Genomic DNA, 15,087 nt, shown 5'->3' with positions numbered 1-15,087 from the left:
ATTGTCATGTTAAAATGTTTTTCTTATTTTTTTTCCGTTGGCTTTAGTGAATGTACTTGAGTACAGGGACTAAAGATGTAAATTACCCAGTGGCTATAATCTGGCATGTACACATTGATGTTAATTAATGTAAAATGTCCAAATCAAATAAATACATATTTGAACAGAAGAAATAACCAGCAAACTATCAAGACACACATCTTCAGTCAACGTCAGGACGGGCAACTATCGACGATAGTTTACCAATGCCACAGACAGAACAACAGAGTGAAGCTGGAGCTCGTGCCAGGGTTTGGCTCAGGCCGTGTGAGGTGTTTGGCCTGGACCGAGGGTTGTGAGTGTTTGTGTGTGTGTGTGTGTGTGTGTGTGTGTGTGTGTGTGTATTAGAGGGAGGGAGAGAGAGAGAGGAAGTCTGCTGCAATCGCATTTGGCTACACTTATGTTAGCAGCTGCCATAAGAGTTCTGCTTAAGCAGAGAGTGGGTGTATGTACATACAGTATATACATTTATATGTGAGAGTGTGTGTCCGTGTGTCTGCGTGTGTGTGTGTGTGTGTGTGTGTGAAACTTCCCGAAAATTCCAGCTGAGATAATATTAGGTTATGAGCATGCGTTTGTATACGTAGCCAGCAAATGGTAAAGTCTTGTGTGTATTTGGAGGATTTGGCTGTGAAATGCCTTGTGCTTGCATGTGTGAGTGTTTGCTGTGACAGGGTTTTTTTTTTTTTTTTATGTGGAGGGAAAGGAATAAAAAAAACACTACTACGCAGGCAGTGTTTTGGCCGCGTGTGAAGAGTCTGTGCACTGTAGGCTACAGTGATGTTTGGCCGGGTGTGAGAGTGTGTATCCGTGATGGTGGCTGAGATACAACAATGTTTATCTGTATCAAACTGCATCTATGACAGTGCTTGGCCGGACGCGCGTGTTGTGTGGGTGTGTGTACGCAATCGTGACTAAAACTGTGTTTTGGCTTGATGTGTGCAAGTGCATCACAAAGATGACAGAGTTGTTTTTCCTTTTTCTTTTCTTTTTTTTACTGGATGTGTGTATCTTTATTTAGCTGTGTTTGTATATGTGTGCATGGGTGTGAAGGTGGCTGCAATAGTACTGGCTGTCTGTAAGCACTGGCATTTTGTTGGTGAGTGTGTGTTTGGCAGCAAGGTCCGACGTGGTGCTAGTATTCAGGCAGACGGTGAAGGCGACAGCAGCCTGCGGCCTGAGAGCAGGAGACTCACGGCTCTGCTGCTTCTCTCTTCACACACACACACACACACGCACGCAACCTGGGTAGTGGCCAAATGACGTTCCCTGGCTACAATGGCCTTACCATGGCAGATACACTCCAACAGACAGTACAGTAGTAATTCTCATTCATTGCAAAAAAAACCACACATTTTTACAGTGATGATCATAAAAACACACACACACACACACACACACACACTTCCATGCAAATTCCGTCCTATAAAAACACAAAATACATGCTCATATGAAGCCGCAGAAATATTAACGTACTTGCCAAAGCTCACTGGCCAAACGCCCCGACACACACTCACATATTATTTTTTTTTACTGCCGAAATGATGTGTTAATAAACACAAAACATTATAATAATAAAATTACTAAAAATAATATACGACAGCATAAAAAAAGGAGGGAAATTCCGCTTTTTTCTGAGAATAAATGTGCATAATAATTTATTCAATTAAATTTTGTCAAAAAAAAAAAAAATATAATATATACTATAAATTCTTAGAATGAATGTAGGTGTGTGTGTGTGTGTGTGTGTGTTTATGCTGCCGTGTCTACATTTGTGGAGTGTTATTGTGTTGGCTTCCTTCTGTGTTAGTGTCTAGTATACATTTGGCCACATACCTGGCGAGTGGACGAAGTAGGCCAGGTAGAGGTCGAGCTCCTTGACGGACACTCCGATGTGGTGCGGCTGGACACACAAGCCAGGGTTGGTGCACTGTGGCGACTTGACCAGCCGTTCTCCGTCCGTGCTCTCCAAGGGGCTGCCCTTGAACAGGATGACCATCACCAGGTCCAGTCGCCACACCTTGTCAGCCTGGCGGAGGCAGTCGATGCGACGGATCTTGCCCTTCTGGTCGGGGTTGGACAGCACGCAGCAGGGGGCCTTTTTCCCCGTGATGGTGAGCACAAAGTCCTCACGGAACTCAGGCCGGATGTCCTTACGGAGCTTGGCCAGCAGGCGCGAGGCCCACTTCTGCTTGATCTCTGGCTTTTCCCCCAGCAGCTCATCCTTCACTGCGCGCTCTTCCTCCTTGGACATGCGCTTCTCATGTTTCTTGAAGTACTTGCGCTTGCGGGCCTGCAGGTTGAACCAGGTGTAGGCAAATGCGCGGACATGGGGCAGCAGGGCCTCGATGAAGGGGTGGAATTCATCCTGGATGAGGGAGGATGATGGGTGGAGGGTGGAGGAGAGGGAGGAGGGGGGAAAGCAGGAGGAGGCAGTGGAGAGAGAGGGGGAGAATGGGGGAGAGAAGGATGGGGAAAGAGGGAGTGGGGGTGAGGAGGGGAAGAGAGAAGAGAGGCAGTTAGCACCGGCGCGCAGCATGGAGGAGCGGCGCCTGCTCTGTGTGAGCAGAGGGAGAGAATGAGCGAGGGGTGCAAAGAGAGAGCGAGAGAGAGAGAGAGCGAGAGAGAGAGTAAGAGAGAGAGAGAGAGAGAGAGAGAGAGAGAGAGAGAGAGAGAGAGAGTAACACCTAACATACATCACAATAGGAGGACATTATACAAAACGCAAACAACACAATAAGACTGAGAGGAGAAAAATATTAACCATCCACTGTGAGGACTTTCTTAAAATAATGTTGGCGCAAAAATGATGTCCCCGTCTAAATTAAAATATCTAATTTATCTTGGTTACCAATAAAAAAAAATACTGTTATAACAAGAAAAAAAAGCAATAAAATACCTACTTGTTATGTATGTATATATGTATATATATATACACATATATATATATGTATATATATATATATATATATATGTATATATATATATATATATAACAAACATAATGCACTACACTACAAAAACTACAAAAAATGTATATAAAATATGTGTCAAATGTCAGATTGTAATTATTAAAAAAAAAAGTGTGAAATATTTGCGAACGAGCAACAAAACCTGCATCATAGGCGCTGAAAATCAAAATAAAACAGTCGTCATAATGAAACACTTGAATAGAACAAGAATAACGTGGTAGTTACCATTTTGATCTCTCATCATAAATTCACCCGACGATTGCAAAGAAACTTAAAATGCACCACCAATTTAGAAACTGGATTGTTGAGCCAAAAAGGTGCTGGAGTGGTGTTGCGTATATTCAGAAACAAAAAACTGAGGGGGAAAAATGAAGCAAAAAGAGAAGCTGAGAAAGTGTCCAACAAAAGCAGCAGGGGGGAAAAGCTGAGAAAGAGGAGACAGGCCAAAAGGGCGCAGTGTAATACCAGCACAGGAACACAGGAGGTACTGTAGCAGGAGCTGCAGGAGAGGTGCTGTTCAAGAGCACAACAGAAGGAGAGTATAAGTTCAACAATCTCTGTCTGAAAGGATACAAAAGAGCTGGCAGTACACAAACAACATAAAACAGATATCGCAGTAAAAATGATAAAACTCAAAAACTTAATTAAGCTTCTTTGTTTGTTTGCAAAAAAAACGCAGAAAAAAATGTCTTGATAAAAAATATCTTAAAAAAAAAAAGGTTGGCAGAGCAACGCAGGCTATTAGTTCAATTCTGTAGGATCTGCATAAGACTCACGGAGAGGGAGAGAGAGCTGGACAAGGGGGGTGCAGACAGAGGAGAAGAAGAAGAAAAAAAAAACAAAAACAAGAGGACCGAGTCAGTGTTGGAAGAGTGTGCACGACCGCTGGCAAACCCGAGTGCAGCTTCTTTTTTCCCCCTCTTTCTCTCCAACTCTGTCTCTCTCTTTCTCTCTTCCTCTCCACTTTCCTTCTCTAACCATTGACTGAGTCTGTGCCAACACGCAGAGGGCCCACCTATTTGGCACCGAGTCTCAAACAGCCCAGCCAATACGCACTCTCCCAGCGCTGAAAGGGAGGGAAGAGAGCAATGGCAGAGGAGAAGCAACGAGACGGGGGCGCGAGAGGGTGGTTGGTTGGTGGCTGGTAGTGAAGGGAGAGTGAGAGAGAGAGAGAGAGGGAGAGAGAGAGCGAGGAGGAGGGAGGGTTGAAGGAGGGGGATTGTGTGTGGTGCAGGCAGAAGGCACGTCATTAGCCAAATAGACAAGTTCCAATCTAGTGCAAAGGCAAAGTCCAGAGGATATTAATTTTACATGCATCCAATCCAGACAGCACCCGCCCTTCTGAAGCCACCCCCCCAACCAGCCTCCGTCACAGCATGGTCACAGTGGTACCAACAAACCAGCTCACTCCCTCCCCTCCCTCCCTCCCCTCCAGTAACACCCGCCTCTGTCTCTCTCTCGCGCTTTCTACTCGCGTTACACCACCTTGGCATGGGATGGCATGAGAAAACACAGGCCCCAAAATCCCACTAGACCCTGGGACCAGCAGCTGCTCCTGGATTTACCACACAAACAAAGAGAGGCGGAGGAAAGAAAATGCCCATTACCCCCACCCCACACCCCCAACAATAAATACCATCCAAAAAATGCTCTCCTGTTTCAAAATGTACAATCGAATCCAAACTGGCCCCTTAGTCCTTTTTTATTTTAGGTCCACTTTAACAGCCCCAACAGCACACACACACACAGAAACACTTAAAAGTTTGTGTTACCAAATTAGAGCACATGTGTGAGCGACAGACCGGATTCGGTGGACAATGACGGCTGAAAATGCTGTGCTGGGCAGCTTCATGTAAGTCGCCAGTACATGTAAAGCCGTTTACTAAGACCGGATATTGAATCAGTCTAAAGCAGACTATTCTGCATTCCGGTAATTCACAAAGCTAAGCTTAATGCTATCATACTCAGATGCACTGAGGATGTAGTCGTGAAAATAATGCAGCCGCTAAACTGTCCATATTTTTCGCTCTTGTTGCACTAAAAGGGTCACAATGACACGCGATTAGGATTGAACAGCAACAGAAAGCGTACGAGCTGCTCTGGCTAACACTCCGTCTCATCCTCATTGGCTGACCCAAGTGACCTAAGAGGGACAAATGTGCCCAATGCACCATGGGAGAATTATCCGCGAGACATAAGCTCTCATTGGGGATCGGGTCAAAATAATTTGACGTATTTGTCAGAAAAACTAAAATGTCCTTATTGGCCCGATATGACGCACATATGGACTGATCAACTCATTAGCAGTGCATTTAAGCGCCGTTCTTCCAAACGACAATATAAAGACAACATTTGTCCGTTTGCGCTGTCTAATTTACATGAATTAGTCGATGAGGCTCACAGGAATTATGGAGACATTGTCAAAACTGGGATCTCAGCAGCGGGCCGCCACAAAAAGCTAACTTGTCATGTGGCAAAGTTAAGGGGCCCTGCCATTTGATTGTGGGATGAAGCCCCCCGCTGTGCAATGGGACAGGCTGTCTGTGTGAACGCCCTACAAAGGCCAGAGTCTTCTGGTTGGCTCCCAGGGCCATCAGATTTAGCCTGGCCTGCTCCCTCTGTCAGTGTCAGACAGAGAAGTCGCAGCCGGGATGACTGGCTGGTCCACTGACTGGCTGGCAACCTGTCTGTTAGGTTGGCTGAAAGGCAACACGACTGGCAGGGTGAATTACTGGTTGGCTACCTGGGTGGGTAGCTAGCTGGCTGACTGGCTCATCACTGCTAGTGCTGGAGGGGGTTGTAGACCCCATCTGGACCGAGCCGGGCCGGGCCGGGCGCCGATTGTTCATGCTAACATACGCCGGCTTCGCAGAGCTGTGCTGAAAAAACGCAGGAATGAGTGGAGACGGAGTTAACACAGATGTGCGTGTTTGTTTTTGTGTTTGAAGAATAATGATGGATATCTCTTATTTGAAAAGACTGAAGAGATCTAGACTTTTGATTAAAAAACAGCCACAGACGAGGAAAAGGAGTGACGAGAGCCAGGTATTACCGTCAATCCCTGTATTATCATTGCATCATTACTGACAGGTGAAAACAATAATAATAAATAAAGAGCACTGTCTGGGAAATCTAAAGCTCTCCTTCCTCATTCACTTGGATCTCACCCGGCAACATTTTTCAGTAACACAATCACGTCATACGAAAACTATTGAGACTACACATTAATCCATGTTATTGAGCAAATACTGTTTTTATTAAATGTGTTGTCCTTCAAACATTACTTAAAAAAAGAACAAAAAAAAACACTTCAAAAGTTACATCTACACCCCATTGTGTCATGATCATAAACTCAACTGCATATCAAGAGCATTGGGACTGAACACAGTTCATAGTTAAGGCATAATCTTTTGTGATATTTGGACAAGAACTTGCCCTGCAAATTGAACACCTTTTATTAAAATGTTAGAGCCTCATTTGTTTTTTTTCCTGTTTGCCCACAGATCTTCAGGGCACAGAAGGAAAAGGAGATGGGCCAGTTTTTAGGCCTCTGCCACGGTTTGGACTGTGCAGGTATCTGCTCCTCTGCAATAATTTCAGGGAGACGTCATCTTATCTCTCAGTACCATGCTCTGTCTTTCAGAGAGAGAGAAAAAAAACGACAACCTTTGTTCACCAGGACAGGGAAAGACAACCTCTCCTTCTGCCCAGACAGGCTACAACTCAAAAGAAAAATAATTCACCTCAGGTTTCATTAACATGGCCAAGTTTGGAGCTGCAGCAAGTGCCAAAAATACAAGACAAAGAAAACAAATCCAAGACCTTTGTGTTAAATAGTGCAAAATGACCTATTGCACAGACAAGGACACACATCATAAAGTCTGTGTGTGTGTGTGCGCGCAATAAAATGTATTATCGTAGTTGAAAGGGGTCATTAAAATTATACCTTAATTAAAATCGGCTATTAGAATTACCCATTTTAATGACTCTATTATTAAACACATATTTAAGGTCTGGCGAAACGTGTCATAATGGAACACACCTCTGCTGCTGTGTGCGGCACAGCTCAAGCTCCCAGCAACAACGGCCACGACCAATTTAAAACGCCCGAGAAAAATAACGTGCTCACTCACCGAGGAGAAAAGAAACCCACCTGAGTCACCGCGTTCACCGGTTATTCACCGTCTCTCCATCACCGGTGAGGCTTTAGATAGTGGCCGCGGCCTGCTCATCTTGACGGACCGTGTGCAACACCTAATTGCGTCCGTTTTTAACTGAATTGAAATACAAAAATAATAATATAAAAAGTACGTGTGTGTGTGTGTGTGTCAGTCAGATATACGGAGCGCTTTTCCTTTTCTCGCTTCGGTGACGGTCCTCGAGGGAGCTCGTCCTCGCGCGGCCTACGTCAAAGAAATGGGTCAAACTAAATTCTAAAAAGTCAAACCGGAATTAAAAAAAAAAAAAAGCAGGCGGTCTCTGTGTGGGGGAGTAATTCCAAAAATTATAATTAAGCTTGACCTTCACTAAGAGAACAATTAGAACCACTTCAGTCACACAATGGCGCTTTTGCAGGATTCCTCTCCAAGTGAGTGTTCATTTATTAATGTGGCCTTCTTATTATTATACGCCAATATTATAAATAGACTAATGACGCCTTCAACTGCATTTGCACAAGCAGTAGTTGCTGCCTATGAGTTTTAGTGTCCCACAATTAATTATTACAAACGTTGTGTACTTGGGCCTGTGTCCTGCAGTGCTGTCACGGGCTATAACAAGCAGTTACCTGGGATGAATTTCTGCTATGTATGTATGTATGTGTTCAAATAAATGTCAGGGTTCACATATATATACATAGGACACGTGGAAGGGAAAGATCAGGTCATCACATGTGCTCAATACCACGTCCTGTGGTGGGGTGGACACCTTGGTTGTGAGGCAATGGGTGATCATATAACTGAGCTGCATGACACAGAGAGCTCTGATGTTATATATTATAATAAATATGAATTCAATAGATTATTCTCTTGTGTATTTGATGTTAAATTTTGATTCCGAACAAAGACAGAATGGTATCTAAAAAGAAAGTGAAGAAAAACACAACATAAGAACTTCCCAAATGTCCCAAAAATCCTATCTGGCCTTAAAACAGGTCTCTCTTTTTCTCTCTTTAAATGTAGCCCTATAAATACACTTGTTCATATTTCCTGTTACTATTATCATATTATGTTATTGTTTATTTACCTCTGACATGACCTAAATAATACAAAATTCACAAATAGGTGCCAAGATTGTTTAAAATCAGTAATTTCGTGCAATCAAAAATTACATTAAACTTAAACAATATGAAAGGTTGCGAGACAAAATTCAAAATAATGAGAATTTATAGAGGAAATTAATTTAAATGTATTATTTAAATTTTTAAATAGCAGTAGTAGTAATAATGGTAATTATAATGTTATTTTTGTTATTGCTGGACAAATATAAGAAAACCTTTGTTCTTAGAACATTTTAATTTTAGAAACATTTAAATAAAATAAAACTATTACAGTATGTGGCCCTGGTCCTCTTCCATAACTGTAAGACGTCATCTGTCTGAAGACGTTTTTATTTGTGTGACTTTCAGGGTTTTTGTTATATCTGATCAAAATGGTTGAGAGCGAGAGAGAAGAGAGAAAAAGCTGATGAATGATACCACATGTCAAGATGTGTCATGAATGGAATTCAACTTAGAAATCTGCTGTTTAAAATCACATATTGACAGTGGTGAAGTAAGGGAAAGACTGAGCCATTTTGTTTTATATTTTTGTATTAAAAAAGTTTAGCATATAAATCAAATATTTTTCAATGTCTGCCAGATCAAAATGTCAGTTCAAAATTTTATATAACACAAACATCATTTTGTTTCAGTGACATAATATTATTTTTTGTCTATTGTTGAAAGCAAAACATTTTGGGGGGGCTGCACAGCAAATTTTCCATATTTTCTTTCCATTCAAGGCCCAGGAAAAATAGAGGGAAGGTGAAGAGAGAGCAGGCCCTGACGACTGGTGACTAACAGCCTGCTATTACGAGGTGATGGGTAAGTAACCTCACAAGCCTCAAGGACATAAAATAATCATAAATACGTTTGAATAAACTACTATTTCTTGGAAACACTCATGAAATAGAAAATAATAGGTTTCCCCTTCCTTCCTCTTTCATTCAGTTACTGAAGCCCACACACATGTGCATTTACAAAAAAAGAGTCACATTATTCCTCTTTTAAATATCCTCTTTAACTTCTCATCACTGTCAGTCTTTCCATTTTAATCCAGCTCTGAAACCTTTTCATCCATTCCACTCCTGGGAAGGTTAAAAAAAACAACAACCAAAAAACAGAAAAACGTTCCCTCTTTCTGCTCTCTCGCTCTCTCGCTCTCTCCCATCAGGCCCAGATTGATGTTAAAAGTGTGTCTGTGCATCATTTGTAATTATGCCTGTTTACACACTGAAGCATTACTATGTGTGAAAGTCTGGAAGCCATTTGTGGCATGAGGCTGGGATGGAAAGACAGCGCGAGTGAGCTTTAAAAGTGCTCCAGAGACACGAGGGCTGATACCGAGCCGGAGCTCCTGACATGACTGCAGACCTGGAGAACATTACACTCACATGTACTTCCACAGTTGTGCACTGGACGGTTCCAAATTCAAATGTAAGCACATCAAAGATAAAATCATGAGGCTTTCATGATTTCTTTTGGGGGGATAAGTATCGAAAATGTATTCAGCGAGAGTTTCCTTGAGGTTTGTGTGGTTTCTCTACGACTCTGCATGCAGGCCCATCTGTATAAATGTCACCTTATGTAGTTAATTACAAACACAACTGTGGGTGAGTTATAGGCCCAATTCATGTTTGGAAAATATTTTAAAATATTACCCTTAATATATATATATAATATACCCTCAAAACATTGAGGGTTTGCATGCTTAGATTTGGTGGAAACTTTGTATAAAACTATGGTGGAGACTGCCAAGAGAACTGAGAGGAAATATACATTTACTCTGATGCAAAACCTAATCAACTTAAACAAGACTTAATCTTGATAATGGTGCCTTCAATTAGAGGGAATGTTTCTCTTCGGAATGATGTTATCGCAAGTATAAATAAAACTGGGCAAAATTATAGATTTCAGACTAAATTAGGAGATTCTGGCACAGCTTGTTACAAACAATGATTTAATAAAAACCACTTCAACATGTGGCTGCAGCAAAGTGGGCCAGTATAGGATTTCACACAGGCGTACACTAAGTGAACACATATAGACTAAGCTTTTTGTGTGTTTACAACGGTTTCTATAGCGTCACCATGGCACACACGCACACACACACACACGCACACACACACTCTGGCATTATTTCCTTTAGAGCAGGGCATTTCCAATAAGGTCAAGTTGTGTGTTGCTGTAAATATACAGAGAAGGAGAGCACTAGTCACACACACTTCCTCACTGTATCACCCCGCTCAATTCTGCACACACCTTTCGGCCAAGCGTTCCAGTCGGCACATGCTGGCGGCACACACACACACACACACACACACACACACACACACTGGCTGCGGTTGCCCTGCCTACAGCTGCAGCGAGGGCTTTGAACCACATGGTTAGCAAATACAGCAGGAATAAAGTAGATAATGAAACCCGATATCCCCTCCCCTTCATGTCCTGCTCCAACAGCAGCCAAGGCCTGCTTCTCCTCGCACAAGAGATGCACTATTGAGAGACTTTCTCTCTCTCTCTCTCTCTCTCTCTCTCTCCCCCTCCCATTCTTTTATTTCTCCCTGGTCCCCGCTCTGCCAGTCGGCAAGGCGAGATGCCAGCCTCTCCCCATAGCCGGGCAGAGTGCCCTCACCCTTTATGCAAATGCTCAACCACAAGCCCAACTCACACATTCATTCTGTGCCCCCCACATTCACCTATCCCTTCATTCCTTAATTTCTTTCTTTCTTTCACCTCTTACTTTGCAATCCTTTCCTTAACGTCCTGTCCTGGCCATACCTCTGCCTTCCGCTGCTTCACCCCTTCATTTCCACCAGTCGCAGATGAGCTTGCTATCTCAACTGCTATCCATCTTTGAGCATCCCTCACTCCGCCCCCCCCCCCCCACCCCCCCTTCTCTCCTTTCACTGTAGGACTCCCTCTCCCTTCCCTTTTCACACTGTCGCTCTCTCACACAGCTTGACTCACCCAGACTCAAACTTGTGCACTCATTCTTCGGCCGGTGCCAGACAGGCAAGTGCAGAAACTCCACTCACACTCTCTCCTTCTATCTCATTCACGTTCTTCCTCACACACACACACACACACACACACACACGCACACACAGTCTTGCTGCAGCCCTGGTCCTTCACTTAAGGGGAGAGATTTCCCTTTATAAATTCTGCCGTTATATTATCTATCATCAGGAAGTATTCAATAATAATCATTATAATAATACATTATATTAATGTAGTGTTTAAAGGATATTCAAAGGCACAAAATGAAAACACACAGATAAAATGACACAGCATTTAAGAGTAGTGGGTCTTAAATGCAGTTTTAAAGTAGGATAATTAGGGTTGGTGTTCCAGAGGAACATTCAGTGCTTGTGTAAATGTACATGTTTGTCCATACTCTCCCTGAACATCTATTCTCCTCATGTTTGACTGATTGCTTCCTCGATTGTTGAACAGGGTGCTATTAGAATGCACAAAATCATTTAAAAAAAAAAAAAAAAAAGTACTAGAAGTGCAGTGGTTTTATCATGCCTTCAGTCATGATAGCATATTTTAACCACAGCCAGCTTTATTATGAAAAGCATGCTATATTTTGTATCATAATATTATTGTTATTTGCTGATTCCAAACTTAATGACTAAAGAAATATTAACTGTGAGATGATAGCGGTTGGCTTTTTGTGCTCACTAAAAAAAGAAACAATACAAATTTACTCAATTAAAGCAGTGGTTTAATGTAGAAAAACGTGTGTGCATCATTTCATCTCTTTATTTTTCCCCAAGTATAACATTCAAATAACGTTTGGTCAGTTGCGGTCTGTTACTTCCGACTAAAATAAGATAAAAGTTAGATCTCAAAAAAGCAACAAGAGAGAGAAGCGCTCAGCCTGGTGATCACAATTTGTCAGCTGTAATTGCAAAATTAAAATTGTTTGTGGTGTGGTACTTTGCAGATGGGAAACCAACCCTGTTACATTACTCTCCTATTTCCGCATCACTGAGCTTCCTATCAGGGACACTGGAGCTTGCGGATTTAATTCTGCTTATCATGTGAGCTGGAGTTTTGCCTGTGCTCAGTTGGCGCTGCAAGGGTTAAACGATGCCCGTTCCCTGTGGCATGATATGAGCTGGGCTTTTGCCTGTGCACTCTGCCTTGTCTGTGCTGAGTTGGGAGTGTTAGGGGTTAAGAGTGGGTGGCTGCTCCAAGTGGCTTCCTATACAACTCTGATCCTATTAGGGTTAAAAGGTGTTTGTTCCAAATGGCTTCCTGAGAGCCGGGTCTTAATCTCTGCTATGCTTGATGGGCTTGGGTTAAAGGGAGACGAGCTCTTGACAGCAAGTTATTCCTGACTCTGAGCTGGCAGCGTGAGGGTCAAAGGTCACCATGCCCCTTTTGAGTGGCATTCCCTGGCAGGCGAACACCATGCCAGAGTGGAAGGACCAGAGGGCACACACACACACACAAACACGTGCGAGGCGAGAAACAAAGAGCCTTCGCGGCCACATGCACGCGCACATACACACATAAAGACATGTGCACCGACGCACAACAACTAAATCATTTTGAAACTTTTATCCTCTCAAACTAGTGCTTTCCTTTTTTAAAGATGAATCTTCCAACAAAGCAGGGGGAGGACAGACAGACACACGATGCAGACGGGCGCCTCTGGGAGAGTGTGTGTGCAGTTATCTCCTCTGTGACCACACTCGCTGACTTCCCCGGCCTAAACTACCACCTCACTCAGACCTCAGGAGCACCACAGTACCACAGGCAGACAGCCATAAGTACATGTCCTCAGAGGGGACGTAAAATGGAGGAAACCCACCTCGATAAAAAGGCACCTCACAAACAGGGCAGGCAGGGAAAAAAACGACCAGTGCCGTTTCCCTTATCCAAGCTTCACGTCGGGTAAGAGTTGGAAATGTACACCAGTTGAATACATTTCATTTAAAATAGTTATCACATTATACATCTATATCTATCTATCTATATATTTAAAGGGAATTAAATAAATAAAATACATTTTCCAGAAGGATAATAGTTCTGGATCCACTTTTTAAACATGACAAACTACTGTGGCTCAATTCTTCACAACAAGAGTAAATCTTTCCAAATTTTCTGACTAGTTTTACTGCCATTTTTACAACACCTAATATTATTTTTGAATTGGCAAACACCAGTCATGTCCAAGAAATATCTGTTTGAAAAATGAAACACAACTTCAATTTAATATAAGTAAAAATATGGAAGAGGTGTATTTAATATTATTATTAGCTTGCACCTGGTATATTGGTACATATTATTCTGTATTGGACACAGATGAAATAACATACTTTATGTGAAATATTGGTCAGATTTACTAATGACGATGATGATGAGTTTATTATCATAAGATTTATTTATTTACTTTTTTCTGCAATAAATACTCACTAACTTATCATGCAACAAACATTGCGGTGTTTATCAATTCCCAGCGACTCTGGTCCAGTATGACATACCAGTCAGTCTCCATTTATAAACATGTGATTGTATGAAAAGATAGTATCACAGAAAAGGGAGCCAGAAGGAGAGAGAAAGAGAGCGAGAGAGAGAGCCGGACTCAAAGCAGAAAGAGCTGCCACGTCAGACGCTGCTGAGGCTTCTTGGCTGTCAGGACTGAAACAGACAGACAGACACGCACACACACTCACTCACTCAGTGGAGACACGCACGCACATGCAAATGCAAATGCAGAATGGCCTGCTCATGCAGAGATTCACAAATCTGCACAAACACATGCACGCACAGAGACGCGGTTTGCTGTTTCAGCGGCGTTTAGAGAGCTGGAGTCTCTCAGCCAAGCCTGACACTCCTGCACAATGTAGCTCTCACTGCTGTTTGTCTGTGAGTCAGTGTGGATGGGACCGCTCCATCAACGACACAGGCCTCAATAATAAAACCAGCAAATCCTTCACTTCAGTTTACTCACTGGAGAGGTCTGTTCTGGGTCTGATTATAGCATGTTAGGAGAGTCTCACAATTTACACTTATTTAGTTACACTCTTGCTCTTACGGCGGTGAAATAAACATTTGGCGCTCCAAATTTCAGTGCAGTATTTGAAAATGATTTAAACTGTGACCGCACTGTGCGCAAGACGTTCAAATATTTTTGTTCACATGCACAAATGAGACGGCACAGTGCCCTTGAGTCTTGTGTTATGTAGAGAGCTATTGACGCTCCTCGGCTGACCCAAATATAAATAAAATTAAATAAAACCAAAATCTGATGCAAAATAGGATTTGGCCTCATCTTTATTTAGGCTGGCTTTCCAGTTTCTGGAGAAATTGCATTTTTGAATACAACAACACCATTGTTTCAGCTAATTGTAGCGGGGCTTTATATATATAAATATATATATATACTCAAAATGGGGACAAATGCTTTTTAATCTGAAAGGCAGAGGAGAAGGCTCTTCTGCTGAGATCTGATTCTCCAGATAGCACTTTGGCACCATGTGTTTCTAAGCACAGTAATATGGTTATGGTACATTACTAAAGGAACCAAATATGTGCATATCGAGCATTTTAGGGGCAGGGAAGAGCAACAAAAATATGCATGACTTTATAAGACAATAGGGAGAAAATCTGCATGATGAGAAGCTTTCCAAACGGACAAAGCTTAGTGACTGGTGAAAATTATTAAGATAGCCTGAGCTGTTCTCCGGAGAGGCAGACAGGGAGTCGGTGAAGTGTCTTTTAAGCTCAACAAATCCAACATAAGACCATGGCTCTTCCTGAGTGAATGAGAGCAAGGAGAAGCAGAGGGGGCTGGAAAGAATG

At 42.5% G+C, this 15,087-nt stretch overlaps 1 protein-coding gene across 13 annotated transcripts in view; it reads right to left on the bottom strand.

The window, feature by feature from the left end:
- LOC131466456 (nuclear factor 1 X-type-like) overlaps nucleotides 1-15,087 on the bottom strand; it is a 102,321-nt gene that overhangs the window by 67,108 nt on the left and 20,126 nt on the right. For 10 of the 13 annotated variants that reach the window (XM_058639693.1, XM_058639688.1, XM_058639692.1 and 7 more), the window contains one exon: nucleotides 1,876-2,407. In XM_058639693.1, the coding sequence (XP_058495676.1) occupies nucleotides 1,876-2,407 (532 nt within the window). Of the gene's footprint in view, nucleotides 1-1,875; nucleotides 2,596-3,236; nucleotides 3,954-15,087 lie in introns of those variants that run through there. The other 3 variants (XM_058639690.1, XM_058639689.1, XM_058639684.1) reach the window with 3 other exon arrangements.

This window comes from Solea solea, chromosome 10 (genome assembly GCF_958295425.1).
Source record: "Solea solea chromosome 10, fSolSol10.1, whole genome shotgun sequence".
Classification (NCBI taxonomy): Eukaryota; Metazoa; Chordata; class Actinopteri; order Pleuronectiformes; family Soleidae; genus Solea; species Solea solea.
The sequence above is the reverse complement of the archived record's forward strand: the minus strand, read 5'-3'. Positions and strand labels throughout refer to the sequence as shown.